Here is a 24,073-nt window from a genome sequence, read left to right as displayed (position 1 = left end):
GTAGAAGGGCACTAAACTGCTTTACTGCTCTTTGCTGTGTAAAGAGAGAAACGAGCTCTTGGACAGCTTCACCTTCATGCCTAAAGCTCCCTCCTAAGTTTCCTCTCAGCATTGCATGGTGTGTTTCAACTCTCAGGCACCAGGCTCAACCACCTCATATACACACTGTGTGGATTTTAGTATTTAACTGTGTGAATCACCAATTTCAATCAAACGCCTTTCAGCAATGAAACTCGGGTTATACGAGTGAAAGTTCTATAAATAACAGGATTATCAATTACAATTAGCAATTACAATAAACAAGTAAATTAGATCTGAATTAGTCCATTAATGCAATTATTATCACCGGACTGTAAAATATGAATATACTATCCTGCTCATCTATTTATACATTCTCACCCCATCTCTCTCTTTGTATCTACTACACTGGTATGTGTGCTGTATGTATTCATAACATCTAATTCATTCCCCATATCTAACCTATTACACTGTTTAATCTAATCTAACTTAATCTCATCTATTTGCTTAATATACAGATATTAAATGTGAAGACACTTTTAGAGTTATTTGTTTTCCTTTAGTGAGCCAGATTGCATCACATTGTTGTAAGTTTTCACATTGTGCATTAAATACTGATACTCTCAATACATTAATAATATATAACAGCTTTTTCCTAATAATTTCCGTATAGTTTATTAAGATATTTACATAGAATGCGTTCATTGTGGGCACTGCACGATGAGCATAATGTGAAAAAATGTATTGAAATGCATTCAGAGTAATCATTTTTCTAACTGCATAAAAGACCATTGAGGATTTGCCTGGGTCGACGTGTAAAATGACCCATGCCAGCAGTGGCTATTATACTACATTAGTCATCAACTCCTGGGACCACGCAGGCCTTATGCTTCTCAAAATAGAGTATCATCCAATTCAAAAACATTACACAAGTGTTTATCTGACTGCCCGTGTGCATCCACAAGCATCTGTGTGTGTTTATGCATGTGTGTTTACCTGTGTTGGGGTTATGTGTGCAGCCATGCATGCTCATGCATTTATGTATCCATAAATGGGTTTGGTGCATGTGTGTGTGTGTGTGTGTATGTGTGTGTCTGCATGTGTGTTTGTGTTTACGTGTGTGTAAACCAATATTGGATCACCAGGTGTGAAAGGTCATAACTCAGCTGCTCGGCGGTGATGCAGATAGTGTTTATTGTATCCAAGCGGTGCCATTAGACATCACGTCTGCCGAAATTTGGTCGTTGCCTCTCTCGTCCAATAGATTGCTCCTCTCATCATCAACAGTGCAATCATTCTCAGTGATAGTAAAGCACAGGGGAGGGAAGAGGAGCCGGCCCTCCAAGATGGATGTGTGTTATTGTTTGTGGGATGACAGCGTGTTTCAATCAGGTCCTCTGTGCTCTAATCCCAGGTAGAGCTCTTGAAGTGCTGAGTCAGTTACTGCTTCATCGATCCATCACAGTGGGTTAGTAGTGGGCAGGTGTAGTCCCCGGCTCCCAGGAGACCGAGGAAACACCTGCCCTGCGCGGCTCGAGACTTCATCATCCCGCCATTCCTTTGTCTCCTTCTGCTGGGAGCTCAACGTCGGGCCACAGAAAACTGTGAAAGCAGCACTTTTGTACTCGTTTGTTGCCTGTACACAAAAATTAGGGGAGGGAGCGATGGTTTTCCCCTGCTTCCCTCACCTGCCCCCTCCGTTACTTCTCGCCCAGGAAGAAGGGAAATGCTCTGAATGGACCGCACACAACCGGCGGATCACTATGAGCTCACATTGTAACTCCAGAGCAGAGCAGGCTTCCACAGTGCCACAGTGCAGTCCCCAAATCTTCCTTTTATTACACAATCCCTGATTTTTTTTTTCTTAAATGAACACTCTTTTACGATAGCTGTAGAGGAGGATGCACATTGAGAGAAAGCTAGTGGTTATTATTACATCTGAGAGAGCAGCGTGCCAGCAAGGGGGGAGAGTCTATGTTTCTCCTGCTGCAGGCAGTCAATTAGAGCCAGAGGGAAACACAGCACTCCTCTGTTGCTCTCCGCTGAGGAGCTGTAAATAAAGGTTTTTATTACACCACACTATCTGCGTCTCTGCTCTGGACATCAATAGGCCGATGCATTGGACTGTTTCCTAGCGTAATCACCCCTCCTCCTTTTATTTTTCACTAGAAGCAAAAAGGAAGGTCACGGTCACTATCTTAAAAAAGAAAAATAATAATTGCATTCTTGAATTGATCGGTATTCTTCCTATCTGCTTTTTTAAAAAAACTTTAAATGCCTTCAACGCTATTTGTGCATTATTGCATTTGTGAGGTATTATATGTGGCTTTAACAAACCAAACAACCTAAAGTGCTTTATTGCTCCCAGAGAGCATTAGAGGGAAGCCGGCCATTATCTGCACATATAGAAGAATGAGAACGCTGCTGCTTATTATTACTCCAAACCCAAGCTTGACCTGTAGCTCATTTACAAAGGCTTGGCCGTGGCCCGCCTGACAGTATCAATACACAGCGTGATGGCCTCCATGTATCAGCCCAAAAGAATCAGTCAATATTAAAAAGCAAATCAAGTATATTGATTCCATGTTCACAGATGTACTACTACACAGCTCCTGAATCCCTTATGAGTGTAAGATAAATACATGACAGAGGCAAGAGAGAAGTGATTAGGCTTAACAACCAGCTGGCAGAACAACAAATATTTGCAAATTAAAGTAAATACTCAATAAAAACATTATGTATGGTACTAAAGAACATGGAGCAGGTTATATGAATACAACATTAGCTGAAATCTACCAACGGGGATAAATCTTATATTCTTACTACATTCATTCTCATTTTACATAATGCGTACAATAGAATAAATCAATGATATGGTGGGGGAGTCAGATATTTGGGGTTTGTTACAGCTTAATCCATTCAGAATCATCATTATAATATTAATTATGAACAAATAGCCGCATCCTGTGAGGTATATTTGTATTTATAAAGCTGTACGATCTATGATGAGCAGAGTATTGAGTAGTTCAGCTTCATTCTTATGTCATTTTCATGTAATTGTATAATGATATAATTTAATTGTACAATAATTAAACTTTGCTGCTGTTACTTACAGAATTACTGAACTATAATAACTCATTTTACATTTATTTATTCATTTAAATTGGCTCTTGAAGGCGAGCAGTTGTGTTGTTGTTCCTATCGTGTCGTCTTTTTACTTAAAAGCACATGCGTGCCTTGTGATGCAACTATTATGGACAGTGAAATGTATTCTTTCAAGTCGTAGCACACACACACACACACACACACACACACACACACACACACACACACACACACACAGCCAGAGAGAGAAGCAGAATGCAAGGCCACAGTACCCAACTTTAGCTCCTGTAAATTGAATGCTGATTCTATTTATATGTGGTGTGATTTACACCCGGTTTCCTCTATGCGAGTGAACAGGAAACAGATGCGAGGAATTGTTCTTTCCCTGAATTCCTCTGAGAGAGATTCTGCTCAACACTGATGTGTGAGATTGGCTTTGTACTTGCATGCGAAAAGGTAGTAGACAGTGACTAAATTGACTCTTTGATTTCCCAGCTCTGAATCTCCATTTCCTCACAGTTTCCACTTGCGTATGTCCGTCTGCCCAAACTCAGGTTATGACAGGCAGGCTTCCCTAATGGAGTCAGGGAGCCACGTCTACGCCTGCTCAGGACAAGGTCAACACAGTGGAGATGAACAATACCTTCATCAAAATAATTCACTGAACAATAATAAGATCAAACTAAATGTGTGTGCGCACGTGTAGCCAACAGAAGATAACAATAAACAGATAAATGTAAACGCGGATCCTGATTAATGCAACATCAAACTTTCAAAATACAAGTTTGAACAAATCCTTCATTTTACTACAATCGCCTTGATGAAGTAGTATTGTTATGCAATAGCAGGCAGATCAATAACAGATGCTTCCACCATAACAATGTTAATTATGGACGCAAATAGAAACAAATATGATTAGGTTTTGAGATGATTGCATATAATCAAGTGGCCTAGCATGTAACACAGGGGGGAAATAATAATTTAGCACTGAGGAAAGCTGGGTGACATTTTTAAGGTGTTATGGCTGGAAAATAAAAGGCTCAGCTTTTCATGGACCATGCTGCCATCTAGAGGACACTGAACACAGCATTACATTCAAGGAGGTCAAAGTGTGTATTGTTTGAAAGAATGAGGAAGTGGTGTGGCAAAAGTCTTCAACAAAAAAATAGGTTCTCCATGTAATTCATCTTCTATGTCTGTTTATTATGTATCTTTGTTTTATGACATCTGTAAGCCTGTGTTAAGTCTATGTGAATTCATTGTTCCCGGAAAAAATGTATTATCATAAAAGAGGTTAGATGAGTGTATTTCATGTAAACAAAGCAGGTTGAGCAGTTCTTTCAGGTATGATCCTCCTTGTACACAAGAGCACCACATCAGCAACATCGGGACACAAGCTGCAGGTTTGCACCTGTAGTTGAAGCAAAGCGACACCTGCAGTGTGCTGGAAGATTCACCAGGGAAAGAAATGTGCTTGAGGCAGGAGAGACAGCTTACAAACAAGAGGGAATCAGAACTCTTGTGTTGAAGGAGGAAAACTCTAGCACAGAGACGTTAGTAGAGGAACCGAACCAACCACCAAGACCTCCAACAAGAGTAAGATAACTGGGCACAGAGCACATGAGCAGCTGACTGGACCCAAGCATTCACTGTTGAGCTCTCTGGAGACATCATGGGCTCCTCAACAAAACACAGAAGAAGAAGAAGAAGAAGAAGGAGGGTTCCCATCTGATGACCCCAACGTGCCAGACACAGACACCTTGCCTAGAACATTGTTTATATGGCGCCACCTACTGTTGGAGCAGGTCATCGCTGATCAGTTTCCTTACTAAATAAAAGATGCTAAATACATCAATAAACCAAAATTCTCTTTTTTGTGCATGTTTGTATTTATGTGAAATGTTTTTACCCTACAGAGTTACCTCAAAGAATGGATATGCTTGGTCCCTCTCCCTTCAGACATGATTTGCAGCTAGAGTTGCCATACATTAATTTTTTGCTGATATGAAACTATTCAGTGGCTCGTTCTTGATATAATATATCAGAGGATTATGAATTGCCATATTATGTCCAACCATAATTCTAAGATTTAAAACGGGTATAAAATGTGTAGTAATTATCTGATCACCACCCTGAGTGCTGCTTTTTAGTCCATAACAGAATGCCGTCCCGTTTTATTTCAGGGGTGGGTGCTTATATCATTTATTTGTCACGTACAAAAGTCTAATTAAAATCAAGATTGCACAGTTATGTAGTAAATCTCTGCAAATCAATACTGCCTTAAAAAGTCTAATCAAAAATTAATTAGATTTAAATTTTTTATATTCAGTTATTTTTCAGCGTTCAGCATTACAATCGAATCTCACTACTTTGGCACCGGGGACCAGTTATGTGCCTACAAGGAAAGCTCTAAATGAATGATGTCATTTACAGAAGGAAGATGAGACTTGATTTAAAAATAAATAAAGAAATAAAGAAACAGTTTCTCATTAAATGCTGTGTGGCCTCTGCCTGCACACGGAGCACAAATGTCCCCAGCAGGTGACAGTGTGGGACATGTTATCCATCACTGTGTCAGAGGGCGGCTACCTACAAAGACTGAGGGGGTGTGATCAACAACCAAACTAACATGTTGTCCGGAGGTTGGGGCAAGGAGATGTACACAGAACATAAATCAAACTCCATCTGCCAGAGACTGATACTATACTGTTTACTAACACTGTAACACTCAGCACGGCACCTCGCTACACACATCTAAACACTTAGCTTTGCATTCTGGGGTCATTTAGCAGGCTAGTTGTTGTGACTGCGTAGGCTGTGGATAACATGTAGTGCCAGACAGAAACATTCCATGAGGACAAAGCGTTCCTGGACTGGCCTTTTCCATCTTGGTTACAAATTGTCTTGCTGGAAACGGCAAATGCAAACATCTATCAACTGTACTTGCACTTCTGAATCACTGATATATGTACAGTAAACACGTTTGGTAATCCATTTTATGTCCTGATCGATCGTTCAGAAAATACTGTTCTAAAGTACAAACTCACAGCATCGTGCATCGGAACACAAGCAATAATTGTCTAGAGGATAAATTAATATGGTTTGTGGAGAGACACATTTTCATCTCAGGACAACAGAGGCAGTGGTTTACACGTGGAGTTAGTCAGCTACAAGCTGTAACAGAATTAAAAGTGGGGTTTGGAAAATTCAATTTCAGGGAACATAACAGTCAGTTTGTAAAGCATTCAAACTGAAATGCAGATTCTGGTATGCTTGGTTAGTAAATGGTCACATAATGAATTCCTGTGCTACTTTTGGTCATTCCAGTTAAAATGAGCATGGCTTTTGGACCAAGCCCCTACCATCTGCTCCACTCTGAAAAACTTGGCTCATTCAGGCTTCATTTGGGAAAAGGCTAAATGTACCACCCGTCTGACCAAAGCTGAACAGGCATCTAATGCAAATGTGCAGGGAAAACATTTTCAGTAACAATAATAAGAAAATAGGAGCTAACAGAAATAGCTACCAGATCCTCACCACAACCATTAAGCAGGGAAGTGATGCATCTCAATAGAGATGATTTGAATGTGATTGATTAATTTGCAAATCAACCATTTATTTAACATTATGAGCAAAGGTGAGGTGAACAACATCTACTTACCTTTATATTTGCTGATTTTGCACAATACAAGTGTATGCATCTTCCCTAAGCATGCAGTAATTGCAGTGTAATAAATTGAGCAAACCACAGTCCTTTGAATTTGAGCTATGGACTGATAATAAAATACTCATCATTAATAGTGTCCAAAAAATTACCCTTTTTATTGGGGTTATATTTTCTTCACATGCTGTAATAAAGTTAATGACAGACATTGTCTAAGCCATAAAAGAGCCATATATCCAGCGATGCTGGTCAGCTTCAACAAGGTTTGTTAGTGTCTGGCACATAGATCATGCTTGCCCATTCAAGTTGCCTCATCTGAGAAATATATAATAGCTTGAACAAAAAGATAATATAAGTGTAGACTTTGAAATCATTTCAATATCTGCCTCGATTTGTATTGACAAAACCTCTCAAAAATCACAATGCCAATCATAGGAGAATGACAAAAGCAAGGAGGAACAGCAGCAGAAGTAGATCGTCACTAACACGTCTGCTTAACTATGCAAACTACAGCCTCTAACATGATCACCGAGTACACTGAATATGCCAGACAGTCTCCACTAAACTTGAACATTATGTACTTTTGTGACTTAATGCAGTGTTAATGCTATACTGTCCACGAACGTACTGCAATATACTGTAATATGTGCTAATTTCAATTCTCCATCCATCGTCATAATCAAAGGACTGGATGTAAGACTGTGATCCACCTAGATGAAGATGTCTCAAGCAGTAAACACTGAATCAAACATCATGATTGACCAAATTCTGACAATGGAGGGCTTGTAATGTTTGTATTCCATTTGACCAGTAGATGGCGCAGAAAACACTTTTATTTCATACTGTGAGACAAGAAAGCCCGACAAAGAGAGATGAACGTCACATATGGAGCCTTTCACTGTCAACTAATCGAAATCTTTAATCACATATCACATTAATATTAATATTAAAGTGGTGTTCTTGTGTTGTGGTTGTGTAAGTAAGCGCCGGCAGCCCGGTGGCTCCGGCTGAACAGGGGCAGAGCCGGTGAGCGCTGCGCCGCGTCACGTGATCCTATCTGCGCCTGCCGAGTGCCGACAGCTGCAAAATGGAGGTGATATGTCGCAAAATATAATTCTTAAACGCTGTGTGTAACAAATTATGCTCGGTTGCTTTTACTTAACACTGTTGTTGAGGTGACTATGCATGAACGTTATGTTGCATTTTTTTTAAATGAATTCTCCTTTATAGCGTTTAACGTTTTGCAGGCAGCTAACGCTTGAATGCCGCTCAGCACTGCTAACGTAGCTGAGATATCGCTTGATGTTAATTATTCGCGCTAGCTGTTAATAGCACCGGAGAGCAAGATACGCTTGTGGGTTATTGCTTTTATGGGTGCTTGTAATAAAACCGACGTTTGCATCCGTATTAACCTGTGCAACTGAAGTGTCACGTCAAATCTCATCCCCGAGCCGCACGAATCCACCTGCAGCGCCCCTGACAAATGCTAGGGCTACTAGCGGCTACTCCCACACCGTTACACTGACCGATAACATCACCACTTCAGGGTCAAAGCTGGGCCTCAGCTCGCTGATAAGGCCTGGTGAAACTTGACATGGCTGCCTCAGTAAAGAATAATACATTTAAACGGCTTGTTTGTGTTCGGGGGCTCGTTTGCGACGCCGTTAAACGCTCGGCAGAAAGACTACGGCTCTACGCTGAGGTTTAATAACGCAGCGTAACTATGGCGTAGCGATGTGTTTCAGCCCTGACTCTTTGTAATCAGAGCTTCTTGTGTTGTTGCTTTTACAGGGTCGTGACAATAAAGAACCCGAACAGCTCAGGAAACTGTTTATTGGCGGTCTGAGTTTTGAAACCACTGAGGAGAGTTTACGGGCTCATTTTGAACAATGGGGATCACTGACGGATTGTGTGGTAAGTTGTGATGTTACCTATAGAAATGTATGATCACACAACCTAAACAGATCTCAGTGTTATTGTGCGTGATTTGTTTGTGTTTCCAGGTGATGAGGGACTCCACCAGCAAGCGATCAAGAGGTTTTGGCTTTGTAACGTACGCGTCTGTTACAGAGGTGGACGAGGCCATGAAAGAGAGGCCCCACAGGGTGGACGGCCGGATTGTTGAACCTAAGAGGGCAGTGTCCAGAGAGGTAAACACGGCTGTGACCAAGCAGGCTCCAGGTGAACCAGGTCATCCCTCTGTGTCGATTGTGATGTAATGTGTCCGTGGCTCTGTGTTCGTAGGACTCGAATAAACCCGGCGCCCATCTGACAGTGAAGAAGATCTTCGTCGGTGGCATCAAGGAGGACACTGAGGAGTATCATATTAGGGAGTATTTTGAGAAATATGGGAAGATTGAATGCATTGATATCATGGAGGAACGCGCCACTGGAAAGAAGAGAGGATTCTGCTTTGTGTCCTTTGATGATCATGACACTGTCGATAAAATTGTTGGTATGTTTGTGTTGAAGAATCGCACATAGTTTGCTTACTAAAAAAATATCTGGGGAATATTATGTTCAAGCATGGTTACCGACATTGTTTTTGTAAGTCTGAGATCCAAAACGGTTCCAATTTACTTGAATTTAAGTGAATACTAGATATCTTGACAATGATCCAATTTACAAACAAACAATGTCAGCGACCTTATCGGGACATAATTTTCCCATAAGTCATGAATTTTTTTTAAACCATCAGCATATCACTTTAATCAGTGTGTACTGTTTTTGTCCCCTTTTTACCTGACAGCCCAGAAGTATCACACAGTCAACTCCCACAATTGCGAGGTCAGGAAAGCTCTGTCAAAACAGGAAATGAATGCTATTTCCAGTAATAGGGGTAAGCACCATCAAGTCACACTCCACATCCAAATAAGTTGATGAAAAAGCAATTTGCTGACGTGTTGTAATGTGCGTGTGATCCAAACTCTCAGGCAGAAGTGGAGGATCTGGTAACTTTATGGGCAGAGGCGGTAACTTTGGTGGCGGGGGCGGCGGCGGTAACTTTGGCAGAGGTGAGTAGTAGTTGTCTTAAAGCCGTTCTCCCATGTCGCGCACACTCATCCATTCCAATTGCATTTCCTCATTAAAGTTTGGCCTGCAATCTGGAATATCAACACACTTGTACAGCTTCCTCGTTATTCAGTTCTGTGGCAATGGTGAAATAGCCAGCTGGCGTGCGTAGATGAGGAAACACTTCCGCAAACCTATTTTCATCATCGTGAACAAAGGAACAAAAAAAGGGAAAACCTGTTTCTCCTCTTTTGTCAAATATAAACGCGTAAATTCGCTGTTTTAGTCTGAGGAATTTTTTTATCTGAGGCAATGTTGTGAGGTTGCACATAGTTTTTCATGCATACTTTGACCCCCTTGCCTTTCAGGTGGCTATGGTGGCGGACGAGGTGGATATAATGATGATTTTGATAATGGTGAGTTGTTGTTGAGGCTTATTCTCTAACGCTAGACGTTTATTTCAGCTTTACAAGTAAGTCTTGTGATTAAATTTTTTTTGTGTTCTTCGAGGTCCAGGAGGAAATTATGGTGGAGGACCTGGTTACGGAGGAGGAGGAGGAGGAGGCCGAGGTAGTTACGGAGGCAGCCCGGGGTACGGCAGCCAGAGTGGTGGATTTGGGGGCAGCTGCGATGGAGGTTACGGCGGTAATGATGGAGGTGATGATTCAAATGTGTTATAACATCAAGACCCAAGAGTTAAACCCAGTACGAAATGTAATCCGTAGAAAATGTGCAGTATTTGACACCAGAGATGCAGGCCTGCTTTGAAATGGTATCTCGTAACTTCAGGATATGGAGGAGGTGGAAATTACAATGACTTCGGGAGCTATGGCGGACAACAGTCCAGCTACGGGCCCATGAAGGGAAACAACTTTGGCGGCAGAAACTCCAGTGGACCATACGGCGGTACGTTTTACGCCCTCAGCTCCTCGTGCCGAGCTCGCACCACACACACACGTCCATGTCCGCACGTCATTTCAAAAGGGTAACAAAGTGATTTTTCTCTGTGACGGTCCACCCTACCCCCCCAGGTGGCTACGGCTCCGGCGGAGGAGGTGGCTACGGCTCACGGCGGTATTAAATATGTCTCCATGTTGGTAAGTTGGGCTCACATTCACGCCGCCCTCGTGAACACAGTACAGAGTGAGCACGTGGAAGTGTAGAATAACTGTCTGTTCTATCCTGTATCCATTCAACAGGCTTCAGTTCTTAGCAGGAGAGGCGAGGAGGTGAGCAAAGGAATTGTCAGGAAAGCTGCAGGTTACTTTGAGGCAGTCATCTGAAAGCATTAGAGGAAGACACACTCACAAGTCAGACATTACCGCAGCTAAATCAAGGATGTTAATGGAAGAAGGACTGTTCGCACAAGACATGAGTGCAGATGACACCTTTCCTTAATTGTGATAGATGTTTCCCCCAACTATACACTTTTTCCTTTTGTGAGTTTGCAGTGTATGTATTGTGCCTATGGTTTTGGGATAAAGAGAAACTTTTTTTCTTTTTTTTTACCTGAAGTTAGTTCTTAATTATGTTCCTTTTTTTATATATGAGCAAGAACCTGCTGATCGTTTCATATTTTGTTTTCTAACCTGGCTTTTGTAAAAGAAAAAAGAAGAAGAAGAAGCTACAGCATAGCTCAACCAGGCCAGCAGAGGAATCTTAATATAATACTTTAATTTCATTCTAAGGAATTAGAATCATTTTCTTTGCCGTTACCATGGTTTCTCAAGTGTCAAGTGTTTTTAATTATGTATGTGAAGCACAGTATGTAATTCCTTCATAGTTCTAGTGTCAACAAATATAAGCAGTCTGGATTAGTACCATGGGAACTCTCCGCTCTTCTTGTTCCCAGCAAAACAGAATTCTAGTTTGTTGAAATATTTTGAGTAGAAGAAAATGAACGAATAAAATTGTGTAGTAAAGTACCCTGAGGTGCAGTGCGTCATTGGTTCAGAACCAGTTTAAACCAGTTGTTATTGTCTCTGTTGCCTGCTTGTGACTGAAGTATAGCAGCAAATGGCCGTGCCCAGAACCAATTTCTCCTGCATCCGAAATTGTCAGAACCCTGTGGATATAAATATCTATGCATCCTTTGGTGATACTTGGCACAAGGACAAGGGAGGTTTGTGTAGTCGAGCAAGGGGCCGTACACCAACTGTGCCAGTGTTGAGCGAGTAGGATTATAACAGCCACAAGCACCTGCAGTTGGGCCCTCAGCGAGCACCGTTAGTGTGGAGGATTGCAGATGACTGTCAGACAGGACGACTTCAGCCCCAGCACAGTGGATCCCAGTCAGCATGTTGAGAGAGAAAGCAAGCAGAAGTCAGCGTCGAGCACACAACGCCCATGGAGGAAAGCTTGCAGTGTGGCGCCTCGGTAGTGAGCGTCTCTCTTTCAAGGCTAGCTAAACCCTCCCGCAGCCGCCGCTAGCGAAGAAAGACTAGTTCCTGGACACTTTGGAGACCCTGTTCAGTCAGAGATACTGCAGTTTTTACCCCACAAAATACTAGGTTTCAGACATTGCAGGAAAAGGGAGTGAGTATTTCACAAAAGCTGACTTGAGAAGATGGCACAGGTAAGAGTAACCACTTTGCTTGATTTGCAGATTTGGAAAAGAGGCATTCTCTTCTTGGTGAAAATCTGTAAAGACCTGATAACATGGAAGGTTCTGGATGGGTAAGACTTTTTCCAAATATTATCCAAGGCTGGGCATATTGTAATCTAACCATCATGCACTTGGGGGGGGTTTGAAGAGGTGCGGGGAGTCTTTGAAGGTGGGCCGAGCAGGTAGTGGCAGATCAGACCAGAATCAGCCGGCGCCTTTGCCACACTGCTCGGTTTATCTTGAAAGCAATATGTAATCATGTTTTATAACCCTCACTATTGATTGCCTACCTCTAATAGTTTGGTCTTGGGGAAACAACAGCAAAAAAAAAAGGTATTTATTGGTCAATGCCAAGTGAGCATTGAAGTCTGTGTTGTTGGTTCTAGAGACCAGAAAGTCACTGTATGTCCTCACAACAAATAAAAGGGCTAGATAATCGCGTGACCAGCGGAAGAGGACGTGATCTTATCAGTGTTACAGTCACATCTAAGGAGGATCGTGTTAGGTACGTGCCAATATGCCGCATGGTAGCGTGAGACGACTTATCGTCTCCCCATCCGTTGTGCTCAAAGGTCTGGCCTGTCGGATAATAAATCTGCAGAATTAGGTGACAGATTAGAAAGTCAAGATAGTCGGGGAGTCATAATTGCATTTGAAACTAACAAGTAATGTGTTGTTTATATAGGGTTGACAAATACCTGTACGGGACATGTGACGTAGCGTTTGAGTTCTGACGTTGAAGGAGTCGAGTAGAGATTCTGTCCGGCCTTTAAGTTTAGAAAGTAGCTGAGAAGAACATTTTCCCCCAACAGTGGACCGCTGACCTTCGTGGTATTTACCTGAAAATGTGAATAATACAGTTGCATATCTTTATCTGAACCTTATTGTATATACTTTGGATGTTTTCTATGCTTGTGATGTAAAATGTCAGCATGTTTTGTATGGAGTGGGGGCGCGTGTGTCTTTTATTTTTCACAACACGCTCAAGAATTCAAGGCCACATGATGTAAAGATGATGTAAACTCTTCTGTGCATTCAGTAAGCTCCTCCCTGACAAACGTGCATCATAACAGTTTCACCCAGATGTCTTCACTCTCAAAACACACACGTGAACAATGTTGTTGCCGCAGGACGGGCAAAGGTGCTTCGGTCTGGTACTGGTTTAACAGACGTATTTGTAAGTGTAACCTGTAAGTTTGTGCTAAAATAAAAGTTTTCCATGAAGTGTGTGTCCTCTCTGAAAAGCAGTTTTGAAGCTCAAGTGTTGTGAAAGTAAATCCAGATGTATAGTTTATGTGCAGCAGGTTTACCTCACAGCAGTACTGCACTCCACTGCTGCTCTCCATGTTACAACCACCAAGGTTGAACAACCTGATTTACATTGCGTGCACACACACACAAACAAGTCCCTTTAAAGTTTGTTTAGTTTGTCACACACCCTCTTGAAGTTTGTTCTGTCGGCCGCAAATGGGCGTTGAGATCAAAGGTGGTGTTTGTGTGTGAGAGTGTACGGAGAGCAAATGGTGATTGCGTAGGGCTCTGCCTCTCGATGTGAACGCCTGGTGGAGCATTGTGAAGTGGTCACGCCTCGTTCACATGGAGCGCACAGTGCTGAGGTGCACACAATCGCCTTCATTGTTGTGTAACGATGATTTCTTTTGTGTCAGCGTCACCGCATTATAAGATTTGGGTTAAGTGTAAAAAGTAGGTTTGTCTGCTAAAGGCGAGGTGGTTTAAAGTGGATTAAACCTGTCGGGCTACTTTCTGTACAAAAAGCTATTTACTGGCCTGCAACCTCCTAGGCCTCATGGTAAACTGCAGAGGAGCATGTGGTAAGTTATGTAATCATTCCATAGGCTGTATATCCATCTGGCATCAATCTACACACGCACAGGCTGTAACTGCAGTACACCACACAATGTTCCTGTTTGCAAACAACCGGTCCAAACTGCTATTTGAACAGTTTATTGGAAAGCACAAATCAGGATTTAAAAAAAACAACTTGAGAAGCAAATCACAAGGTAAAAGTTAAAAAACAGATAATAATCCAAACAATCATTAGCATACTGAAACGATATATATTTATATATGTATGTACAGCAATGTTTCAATCTTAAAAGCAAACAATGTTTATATTTACAAACGGCATTGGTAAATCAATCTCTGAAGATATTAGAAAGCAGTACAAAAGAAGTAAAAAATCAAAAATATGACAACATTCAAGAGTAAGCAAAAACTATACAATAGTTCTGCTGAGCTACTTATGCTTAAAGCTGAGTGACTACAAAGTTATTGCATAGTATTACTATGATAATGCAGTACCATATTACAGGGGAGATGACTAGTCGTCTTCCCTCTTGATCAGTGTCTTTTTGATTCGGGGGACGAGGAAGATGCTTCCTTCGGTGGACTGCTGCAGGGAGTAGTTGGAGGGCGAGTAGGGCTTCCCGTTCTCATCTCTCAGCATACTGAACACCTCCAGGTACAACGTGCTGAGCTGATGCTTCATTTCCCTCAGGGTGCTGATGTTCTCCCGCTTCTCACTCAGCAGGCGGTCCTTCTCGTCCATCAGTGATCCCAGGTCACTCTCCAGCCCCACTATGTTCTCCATCTTGCGTTTGCGACAGTTCTGGGCGGCTACCTTGTTCTTGCCGCGCCGTCTGATGTCTCGGACCAGGGCCAGCTGGGCCTCGTTCAGTTGGTGCTTTGACATCATCTCGTTGAAGTCGTCAACAGGTAGATTGATAATCATGTCCACAGTGAAAGGGATCTTCAGGGCCTTGGCCCTCTGCTCGTCTCTAGAGAGACGCACCTCTGAGCGTTTCTTCTGCTTATCTTTGGTGAATGGTGCACTGTGGTGGCCGTTCTCCTCTGCTAGCTCTGCCTTGTGGTGTTTGGGATTCTTGTCTTGAAGCTGCTGTGGCTGACCTATCTGTATGGACATAGAGCCTGCTGGCGGAAGATCATCAAGTTGGAAATTTAAGCAGAACATTTCTGAGTAGTCAGATTCTGCACTCCCAGGGTTTTGATCCATCTCCTCCAAATCTGAATCACTGTAATCAAAGGAGCCATCACCATACACAGATTTCTCAGGTGAACTGGCATTTGGACTGGTGTTCAGTGATATCCCTGAATCTGAATCTAGCAGTTCTGTCAACTCTTTGTGCATCTCAATCGTATCTCCAGACGAGAGGCTGTGAGCCTCCCCTGGCTTGAAGGGAGGTGTGTGTGGTATCTCAGACATGTTATCATTTCCATTCCCGTCAAGGCCACAAGGGCCGCCTCTTTCGTCTGAGCTGAGAATGGGGTTGGGATAAAATGCCTCACAGAAAGCTTCTTCACTGAGGTTAGTATGTAACTGAGGGGCGGTTGCCTCTACGTGGCCGAGGTTGTCTGGTGGGGGCACCCTGGGGAAGCTATCAAAAGTGTTTACGAATTCAGTGGGACAAACATCCTCTGTGTTTGGCCCTGCGTCTGTGAGACTGGACAATGAGTAAAAGGGGTAGTTTGGGTCCTGCACTTCAGGGCTGGCGGTCAGGGGATATGTGGTCGTCTCCAGAGTGTCCTCCATCTGCATGTTTAGGCACTGCTAGAAGAAAAGAATCAAAAAAGATATTCAATTAAATATTATCTTTTAATGTGTAGAAAGTACAATCTAAGAACAGAGTAATTATATGATGCTTGTATTGAGACACAATTTTGTTACACACACATCCCACACACTCTACTCTGCGATGTCGTGCCATTGAACGTTGAATAGAAAGCAGGGAAATAACCATTACTACCATTAAACCTTCATTCTACTCAGATTACCCCGCATTACCACATTCTTTTCAAATGTCAGGCAAACACGACCAGATCACAATCTCACACATAGACGTTTGTGTGCTCTGAGTAACAGCCATTGATTGTGAATATGAACGCTTCATGTACAATCGGCATAAGCCATCAGGGCAAACATTTCCTTCATGGACAGCTTCCTCTTACAAGTCCATTGAGGAACATGTCAGGTGTGATTGTCAGAAAACCATCCAGTAAATCCATCATTTTACTTCCATTGTGTACTTTATTGCAATAAGTACCTGAGGTATGAACAGCTGCTGAGCACATTTTCCATAAAGCAAACCTTTCAAAGTGCCGCACCCTAACGTCTCGTTCAGGTTGACTAGCGGCTTTCAATCATACAAAATGCATCACACCTTGAACTGCTGCTCCCCATCCGGCTCTGCGCCGTCTCAACACTGTAACCTAATCCCAGCGGAATGAGCAGCGTGCACCTGTAGTCGCCTATGAGACCCCATTCACACAGGCCAAACAAAAACGTGTTTGTCCTCTAATGCCCGGCTCTAGCCCTCCACGCATTCTTTGGCCGTTTGTTCCACCACGCAAGCCATCACGCCATTGAGGACGGTAGAATCCCTGTATTATACCTGCAGCTCGGGCAGGGACAAAAGCTCCATCCAGGCCTGTTCCAAATCTGGGGACATTCTCTGTGGCTGCAGTGGATCTGGAGGAAGGGGGGCCTGTGGCAAAGCTGGTTGCTCAGGGGACATCATGATGTTGCTGCTGGGAGCGGAAGCGGCAGCTGTGTCCTGGCAAACTGGGGCGTTCTAGGAGATAAGAGACACAATTATGACAGGTTACCATGACAATTTCAAGTCAAAAGCCGCAAGACATAATGTCACGTCTCTTGGTATTAAATGAATATCCTCACCTCATCTTGCTCTACAGGAAAAGTCTCCGCCAGTAGCTGCAAACATTCATCAAACGACAAAGCAGCAGCATCCTCTTCTGTGAAGCGGACATTCTGCAATCCAGGTTAAGAAACAATGTTAGGTCTCACACACTTGGCAGCCTTTGTTGCACATCATACACACACACTGTTCAGCGTGCTCACATCTTAGATCTCGGCAGAGTAGTCTCGCTAGAGCAAAATGCACCAATGCAAATCTACAGATCCACCTGTGTGTCTGTGTCATCACACAGAAAGAGGTGGTTACCTAGCTACAACACTGCTGCAGCCAATCAGATAAGGGGGGAATGCTCCACCCCTGATATGAGTAATGATAGTCAAATGCAGGTACCTGTGAACCCTCTAGAGGTGTGGGAGTTGACTGCAGCGGGGCACTGGGCGGGGGGCGGGGTATGTACTCGCCCGTCTCCTCGTCGAGCTGTAGCTGTGCCAGCAAGGCCTTCTCCTCATCCCGGAGCAGCTGCCTCCTCTTCTCCTCCTCCAACTCCCGCTGCCTCTGCAGCTCGTGCTCCTTCTGACGGTGGTTGTAGTCGAACACCTCCCGCCTGGCGCCCAGATCAATGTCCTGCCTCCACAGTATGTCGATCAGGTCCATGTCCTAGAAAAGACACCCAGAGATGTGATCAGGGAGGTCTGCCAGCTTGAGAACACGATCATCCTTGGAGCACAGAGAACACACAGTGTGCCTGCTGAGAAGCGTGGCTACCTGCCACACCCCGTCCCTCTGCTCGCTGACGACGACGCTGGCATTAGTGTCAAGGGAAAGAAGTGGCATGAATAATAGATGTGCTTGTCTCTTTCCCGTTACCACCACGCACAAGCAGAAGATCCTCTGTGTCCTCACTTGATACTCTTTGCAAGGGAACAAGATGTTTACTATGGAGTTACAAACACTCGATTTAGCACGTCTGCACAAGCACATGTGATGCACTTTAATGTGATTTGGGGTTCCATTTCCCAGCTTAAAAACATTTGGTCCAAAACTCCAAACTTCCTACTCAGATAATTTATACAGCTTGGATGTCAAAGGTACGTCTCCTTAATAAAGATTTCAAAGGGAAACATGTTCTGTGTTATTACAGCTAACAGCAGTGGAGATGATTTGGTATCAGTGATGAGGTCGTCTCTCTTACTGTCTCTTTCATGTGACAGTCAACAGTCACAGAGCTAAATAATGCATAGCAACATTTAATACACTGTACATATGTGTTCATTTAAAGCTTTGCTGATGAATGGCCTCGACATGTTGTGTCACAATACTAGATTCATTATTTTACCACACATTCCCAATGTACGAATTGAGTGTGGGAATAAGTTTAATGATGTAATGAGTTTAATAATTAAGGTGGTATTTTATTCCATTCTCCAGTAAATCCACCCACATACTGACTAGTGTTATTTTCTTTTTTAAACAGGAATGTCCAAAGCTAAACTACGACGCTCTCCATCGGGCCTTTGAACCGCCATATTAATGGAAATGTACTTACGGAAACCATCAGGCATCGAGGGGGGAATTTGTATAAACTCTGGTCACAAGAGAATCTTTGACCACGTGATTTGTTTGTTTCAGTTTTGTGTTGAAACTCCCTGTGTGTAATGGCGATCAGTCATATGGCCCAAACAGAGACAAGTCAGGAGGAACCTCAGACACAAGCGGAAAACCAAGCACAAAGCAGAACAGTAAACAAAGAGGATGTGAAACAAAGGGCAAAACACACCTTTTCATGTTCTTATTCAGGAAATGCCTCGTGTGACAGTTTGGGATAAACCAATAATTGCCAGCAAATACTCAGACGGTATATATTTAGGGGATTGTTGACAGTTTGCAGAGGAAAAATAAGAACCCACTAACCCCTCTTTGCCTCAGAGTTGCATCAGAGGCTGGAGCAGTCCTTGACCACAGAGGGATTACACATTACAAAGGCTGCCTAGTATAAATCAGGGGAGGTGAGCACACAGGCAGACATTATGGCTGGTGAAGGAATGAGGCAGTGACCTAAAATGTCAAAGTGGATCGTCTGAACACACCTCCTGTGGTCCTCCATGTTTTCCAGATTGAAAAACCACATTGTGCCCGATTGGTCACACCTTATACCAGTTATACCAGATCTCATGGAAAACAATGCAATCTTAAAGGCGGACTAACTGCCTTTTGTGCAACAGAAGTGTTTAAAACAATTTTACTGTCACTCTTCAATTATAATGTTATGTGCCATACCCAAAATAACCCAAAACGCCTTCTGGAATAAGTCCAGTGATGTTACACGTACACAGGCCTGTCAGTGAGATGATATCACCATTGCTGTTGTCACATGAGCAACCTGGCACCAAGACAAGGAAATGTGTTCAGGAAAATGACTGGAGTTTCCCAGACGTCTCTCTCCATCAACAATGTGTCTAGTTATTTATTATGTATGAGGGTCTATCTGGCATTTTGGTGGTGAATTAGTCAATACACAAACTTGGTGAATTGTGCTTTTTTTGTACCTTTGCAAATCTGTTGGTTTATCATTTCAAAAAGTCAAAACTTCCACTTCACAGAGTCAAACCTTAAGTCCTGTAGCTCAAAACAGGTCTGGGAATAGATGGAACCTTTTAACCCTAAAGGTCACCACATGTGTGAAAACTAAATGTTCCATCAACCAAAAGCCTGTACGGTTGCTCATTTACCTTCCTTCAGCCAAACAGAGGTCCCAAAGATGGCCTGACTCCTGTAGCTGATTAGGTCTCCTTTCACCACCCTTCACTGGACATCCACCCTTGACCAAGGATGATGAAACAGCCCCACATGTTCCACAACAACCCTTTAGGCCTTCATCACTCAGCTGTGTACTTCTACTGACCTCGTCTTTTGACAGATTCATCTAAACACTATAGATGAAAGGCCTCCTCAAGTTCAACCAAGCATTTATTCACTGTTAATGTATTCATTCATGTTTAACTGAGCTCAATATGTCTTCCCTTCATGGTGGGAAAACAAGTCTGGACACAACCCAGGCCTACTTATGGAGTATCTTTGGATGTCAACACGTACTAGAATATAAACACCGATTTGGCTATTTCTAAGCAACATAGTGTAGTTGAAACCCTTCAGGGTGGTTACAAGATAGCACGTAACAGACTGAGATCACATGCTTAGTAGAGAGAGAGTCACAGAGAGAGGGAGAGAGGGGAGGGGGTGGACTGAACACCATTCTAGACATCCAACATGAAAAACCTTCATAATAAAGTCCAAGTTTCCTGTTCACCGTTTTATCAGAGTGAATTTAACGTATTTTTATTTTTGACCCATCAGCACGAAGACATCGAAGCCAACGCAGATTTCCGTCATTTTAATAAAATTCTATATATTCTTTTAAATTTCACTGTCGAGGTAAAACGTCACGAGTCAATGACTTGCACAATTTAAAGCAGCAGAGGCGAATAACCTTCATGTGTAAAGAAGACAGTGACGGTGTGTTTGCTGTCGCCTCGTCTACCTCCAAACTCTTCCATTTTAAGCGTGTTACCTTACGTCAGCCGGGTTAACCACTGCGTGTTGATCACCCGATTCAGGACTAAATAACAGCAACAACACCAACATCAAAAAGTTTACCTCGGTTTACAAACAAGCTCTCTTCTCTCACCGATCACAGAATTGGAACGAATACAGTCATTTGATTTCTGTGTCTAAGACAGAGATCATTCAGTATTGTAAATAACGTGTTTACCTGTTGACTGGGTACCTTCATTTCCATCATCATGGATGCCGGTAAAATAACGCCTTATTGTGGAAATGTTTGTATTAATCCTCAAAATTTGTAGATTAAAAAAATGGCGAGACACTCGTGGGGAGGGGGGGGAACCGGTTGAGTCCCGACGCGACGACGTTTGCTCGGTTCGGAGAATATTGCTTCCTCTTAATCTAACACGAATTACGGAAAAGCCCAGAGCGGCGCGATTGGCCCTGCCCACCGAGCCGCAGCGCTGCCAGGATCGTCCCCCTCACCGGCCTATGAGGCGGTAACAACGGCTGCGAGTGCGTGCGCAGGCCGCTAGGCTGTCAAGGGCTTCATGTGATGACTTTCCAAATAAAACACGCTTACAAAACACATCTGTGTGAATTTGATTTTACCTGCCAAGTGATTATAAACTAATAAATAAACAGTAATAACATTAGTACAAATGCTTACGGCCAGTGTTTGACAAACTGCCTGCACAAGTTGAGGAGGGACCTGAACAGCTCTTGGATATGTTTTGTCTGGTGCACAGCGCCCCCAGCTGGTGGCCGCGGTTTATGGGGAGGTAGAGGCCCCGGGGCCCCCAACGTCCCAAAGACAGACTTGACACACACTCAGTCAGTGGCAGAAGCACACAAAGCTGTGGACAGGTCAGGTTACACGGAGCATGGAGGGAGGATGACTTAATGCAGTGATGGCAGCATGAAAGGACACACAGGCCTCAAGCTCACCATACACACATGGGTGAGAAAAGAAAGGAAACAACACAAGCAGCCAGAACAGCATCAGTGCAACATGGTGTAGGTTGTATAACTCACTGGGACTCTTTTTAAGATAATCAATCGCATTTGGCGTTTGGTTATATTGGTGGAGAGTGCTGTCTAACATGTCAGTCCAAAATCTCACATAACTTGAGAATGATGCAGCCATATCAAATGATTTACAACATTTACATACAAATCAAACCATTCTGTGCCCCCCTAATGCTGTCATGCAGAGACTCATCTCATTGTTGGATGAAGGTGATCACTCAGCATCATATGTATGCATCAGTAAGATCAGTAAGCCTCCCTTCCTAAGGAACAACTGGACCCAAACCATGTCGGCAGCTTAACTGAAGCTGTTAATGTCGTTTTTTCCATTTCGTGTGTCATCCAATAGTGTTAGATCCAGACAATCCTATAGAAGTATCACACAGTCAAAGAGTCAACTGTTACCTCCTAGTCTTGTTTGGGCAGTGTTCCCATATGGACTCGTAAAGCTGGCAAACAGCAGTTAAACTAACAAAGTAATGTCATCACACTAACTAATTGATGTCATCAAAACAAACAGAGGTAACACCATGATGTCAGATATATACATGACTAAATTGTACATGTTAGACTTTATGAAACACCAATCACCCAGTTCATTTCTGGCTCCTATGGGCGCGATACCAAAGACACGTAGAAGTATATACAACATACAGTATATCTACATATATATGCTTTGTTTGTAGTATTTCAGACTTAACATTTGAACAAACTTAAAATAACTATACTTTAACGCTTATTCCATTGTATGTGTTGTTTTATCCGCATAAACTATAGCACTCAAATCTGCGTTTATTGATTCTGCAACATTCTGACACCTCAGCGTCAGTAAGAAGTTGTATCGTGATGTAATTAAGTCGCTTTAGAAAGATGTCGAGCTAACAAGACAGACTTAGTTGTGGCGCTAGCACCTATCTGTAAAGAAGCTCACACTGAAGTGCAGCCCCACTGTGTCACCGCGTGAAATTACTCTAAAAAGCCCTTTTTTTTTTCCTTCAAGCGCGCTCATGAACGCGCGTTCACGTTTGGCAGCTCCACGTCGACATTCTTCCAGCTGCAGATAGTGAACACAGGACTGGAAGAAGAAAAGGTAATAGCTGCTGCAGCCACCTTACGATCAGGACGCTGCAAGTCCGCAGACGGACACCCGGCGCAGTGGAAACAGGCTTTAGCAGCGTGAACGTGGCGGTGATCACATCGCTCTCCTGCATTTTATGATCCAGACTATTGCCCCTCGTGTTGGATTGCAGCTGGCCCCTCGCGTCTACCTCCATCAGGTACAGTATGACTTGCAGAACTTTGTCTTTACCATATTTTTTAACGTTTGAAACTTTTGGTGAGGTAATGACTTCAGAATTATTACTTTATGACCTATTTTGCACTTTTAAAGATACTGTCACCTGATTGCTTTTAATGTGGCAAGTGCCCCCAACTGCTATCAAGCTTCTAAAGTACACACTCCTGGAGCTCAGCTGACCTGGGTTTTCTTCGTGGTTATCACATATGCTTATCAACATTGTTTAGGGAGTAGATCATTCTCCATTAGGGCATATTTACCTCAGAATGCTGTTAAAGAGCAACAGGTAGAGCCGCTCCATATTGGCTCAGGGGAGAAAGAATCCTCATAAACTGTGAAAGGTTTGGGGACTTCACACATGTCAGCGAAGGTAGAAACCGGTCAGAATGCTAACTCTGCAATGCTGAAGATAGTCACATTTGACGTGGTAAGTAAATATATTGGGATTTCAAAGACCCAAACAATATTTGGTGATTAATTCATTAATGAGGAGTGCTGACAATGTTGGGAAGTCTCCATCTGGCCGGTTTTCCCTGTTCTGTGTGGTCCTGAACACACAGCAAACTATTCTGTAGGCCCAGACCTTAAAGCATTCAGGATCCTGGCTGCCTCCTGTGCTCCAGTTTTATCCAAATGTTGAAAAAAAAAAATGAATTACAGCTTGATCCCGAAAAAGACATTTTACCCTCAAGGAATAAAGTGAATGAGAGCATTTGGAAAATGAAAATGTATTGTTCTCCCTTGTTTTTATGCCTTACTACAGGTTTGAGGAGCACACAGGCGTGAGGAGGAGGAGGAGGAGAAGGGTCTGCACAAAGGACGAAGCTATGAGGTGGCACAGTGACTTTCCAAATAAAGTTCTGTGATACACTTAGACTCTAATTGTTAGCAGTCAGTGCATTACAGAACTTTGTTTTGGGAGTTAATACTTGTTGACCTGTTGGCAATAAACCCTGAAACATCTGGACATTTAGTTCACAGCATGGTACAATATTCTCCATTAAATGACTGTTTTCACAAATAAAGTCTCCCTGTTTGAAGGATTTCCTTTTGTACTCTGTGTTTTTGCGAATATAAACATTTTACAT

The 24,073-nt window shown here is 42.9% G+C and overlaps 2 protein-coding genes and 1 long non-coding RNA gene across 7 annotated transcripts; 2 read left to right on the top strand and 1 right to left on the bottom strand.

Moving 5' to 3' along the window:
- The first annotated feature begins 7,799 nt into the window (after positions 1 to 7,799).
- On the top strand, positions 7,800 to 13,385 carry hnrnpa3 (heterogeneous nuclear ribonucleoprotein A3). 4 transcript variants are annotated; one of them, XM_076170014.1, is made up of 11 exons: positions 7,800 to 7,880; positions 8,579 to 8,701; positions 8,791 to 8,937; positions 9,032 to 9,242; positions 9,537 to 9,626; positions 9,721 to 9,801; positions 10,168 to 10,215; positions 10,310 to 10,456; positions 10,589 to 10,705; positions 10,831 to 10,896; positions 10,999 to 11,724. In XM_076170014.1, exons 1-10 carry the CDS (start codon positions 7,875 to 7,877, stop codon positions 10,878 to 10,880), a joined length of 1,020 nt encoding a protein of 339 aa, XP_076026129.1. In that variant the 5' UTR covers positions 7,800 to 7,874; the 3' UTR covers positions 10,881 to 10,896; positions 10,999 to 11,724. The 4 variants fall into 4 exon arrangements, with proteins under 4 accessions (XP_076026129.1, XP_076026127.1, XP_076026128.1 ...); XM_076170012.1 differs by lacking the exons at positions 7,800 to 7,880; positions 10,999 to 11,724 and adding exons at positions 8,301 to 8,489; positions 12,405 to 13,385; XM_076170013.1 differs by lacking the exon at positions 7,800 to 7,880 and adding an exon at positions 8,302 to 8,489 and having other exon boundaries at positions 10,316 to 10,456.
- Positions 13,386 to 14,353: 968 nt separating this feature from the next.
- nfe2l2a (nfe2 like bZIP transcription factor 2a) lies at positions 14,354 to 21,080 on the bottom strand. Of its 2 annotated transcripts, none has more exons than XM_076169880.1 (5): positions 20,868 to 21,080; positions 17,489 to 17,755; positions 17,119 to 17,211; positions 16,835 to 17,014; positions 14,354 to 15,990 (listed from the first exon to the last, which is right to left on the bottom strand). In XM_076169880.1, exons 1-5 carry the CDS (start codon positions 20,898 to 20,900, stop codon positions 14,746 to 14,748), a joined length of 1,818 nt encoding a protein of 605 aa, XP_076025995.1. In that variant the 5' UTR covers positions 20,901 to 21,080; the 3' UTR covers positions 14,354 to 14,745. The 2 variants fall into 2 exon arrangements, with proteins under 2 accessions (XP_076025995.1, XP_076025994.1); XM_076169879.1 differs by having other exon boundaries at positions 14,354 to 15,993; positions 20,868 to 21,079.
- Positions 21,081 to 22,750: 1,670 nt separating this feature from the next.
- Positions 22,751 to 24,030, top strand: LOC143015907 (uncharacterized). The gene is made up of 2 exons (XR_012965472.1): positions 22,751 to 22,965; positions 23,749 to 24,030. It is a non-coding gene; the product is annotated as an uncharacterized LOC143015907 (long non-coding RNA).
- Positions 24,031 to 24,073: the final 43 nt, after the last annotated feature.

Source organism: Genypterus blacodes, unplaced genomic scaffold (assembly GCF_046128005.1).
Source record: "Genypterus blacodes isolate CSIRO-AG114 ecotype Tasmania unplaced genomic scaffold, CSIRO-AGI_Gbla_v1 ptg000214l_1, whole genome shotgun sequence".
Lineage (NCBI taxonomy): Eukaryota > Metazoa > Chordata > Actinopteri > Ophidiiformes > Ophidiidae > Genypterus > Genypterus blacodes.
This window is presented reverse-complemented; position numbering and strand designations above follow the sequence as displayed.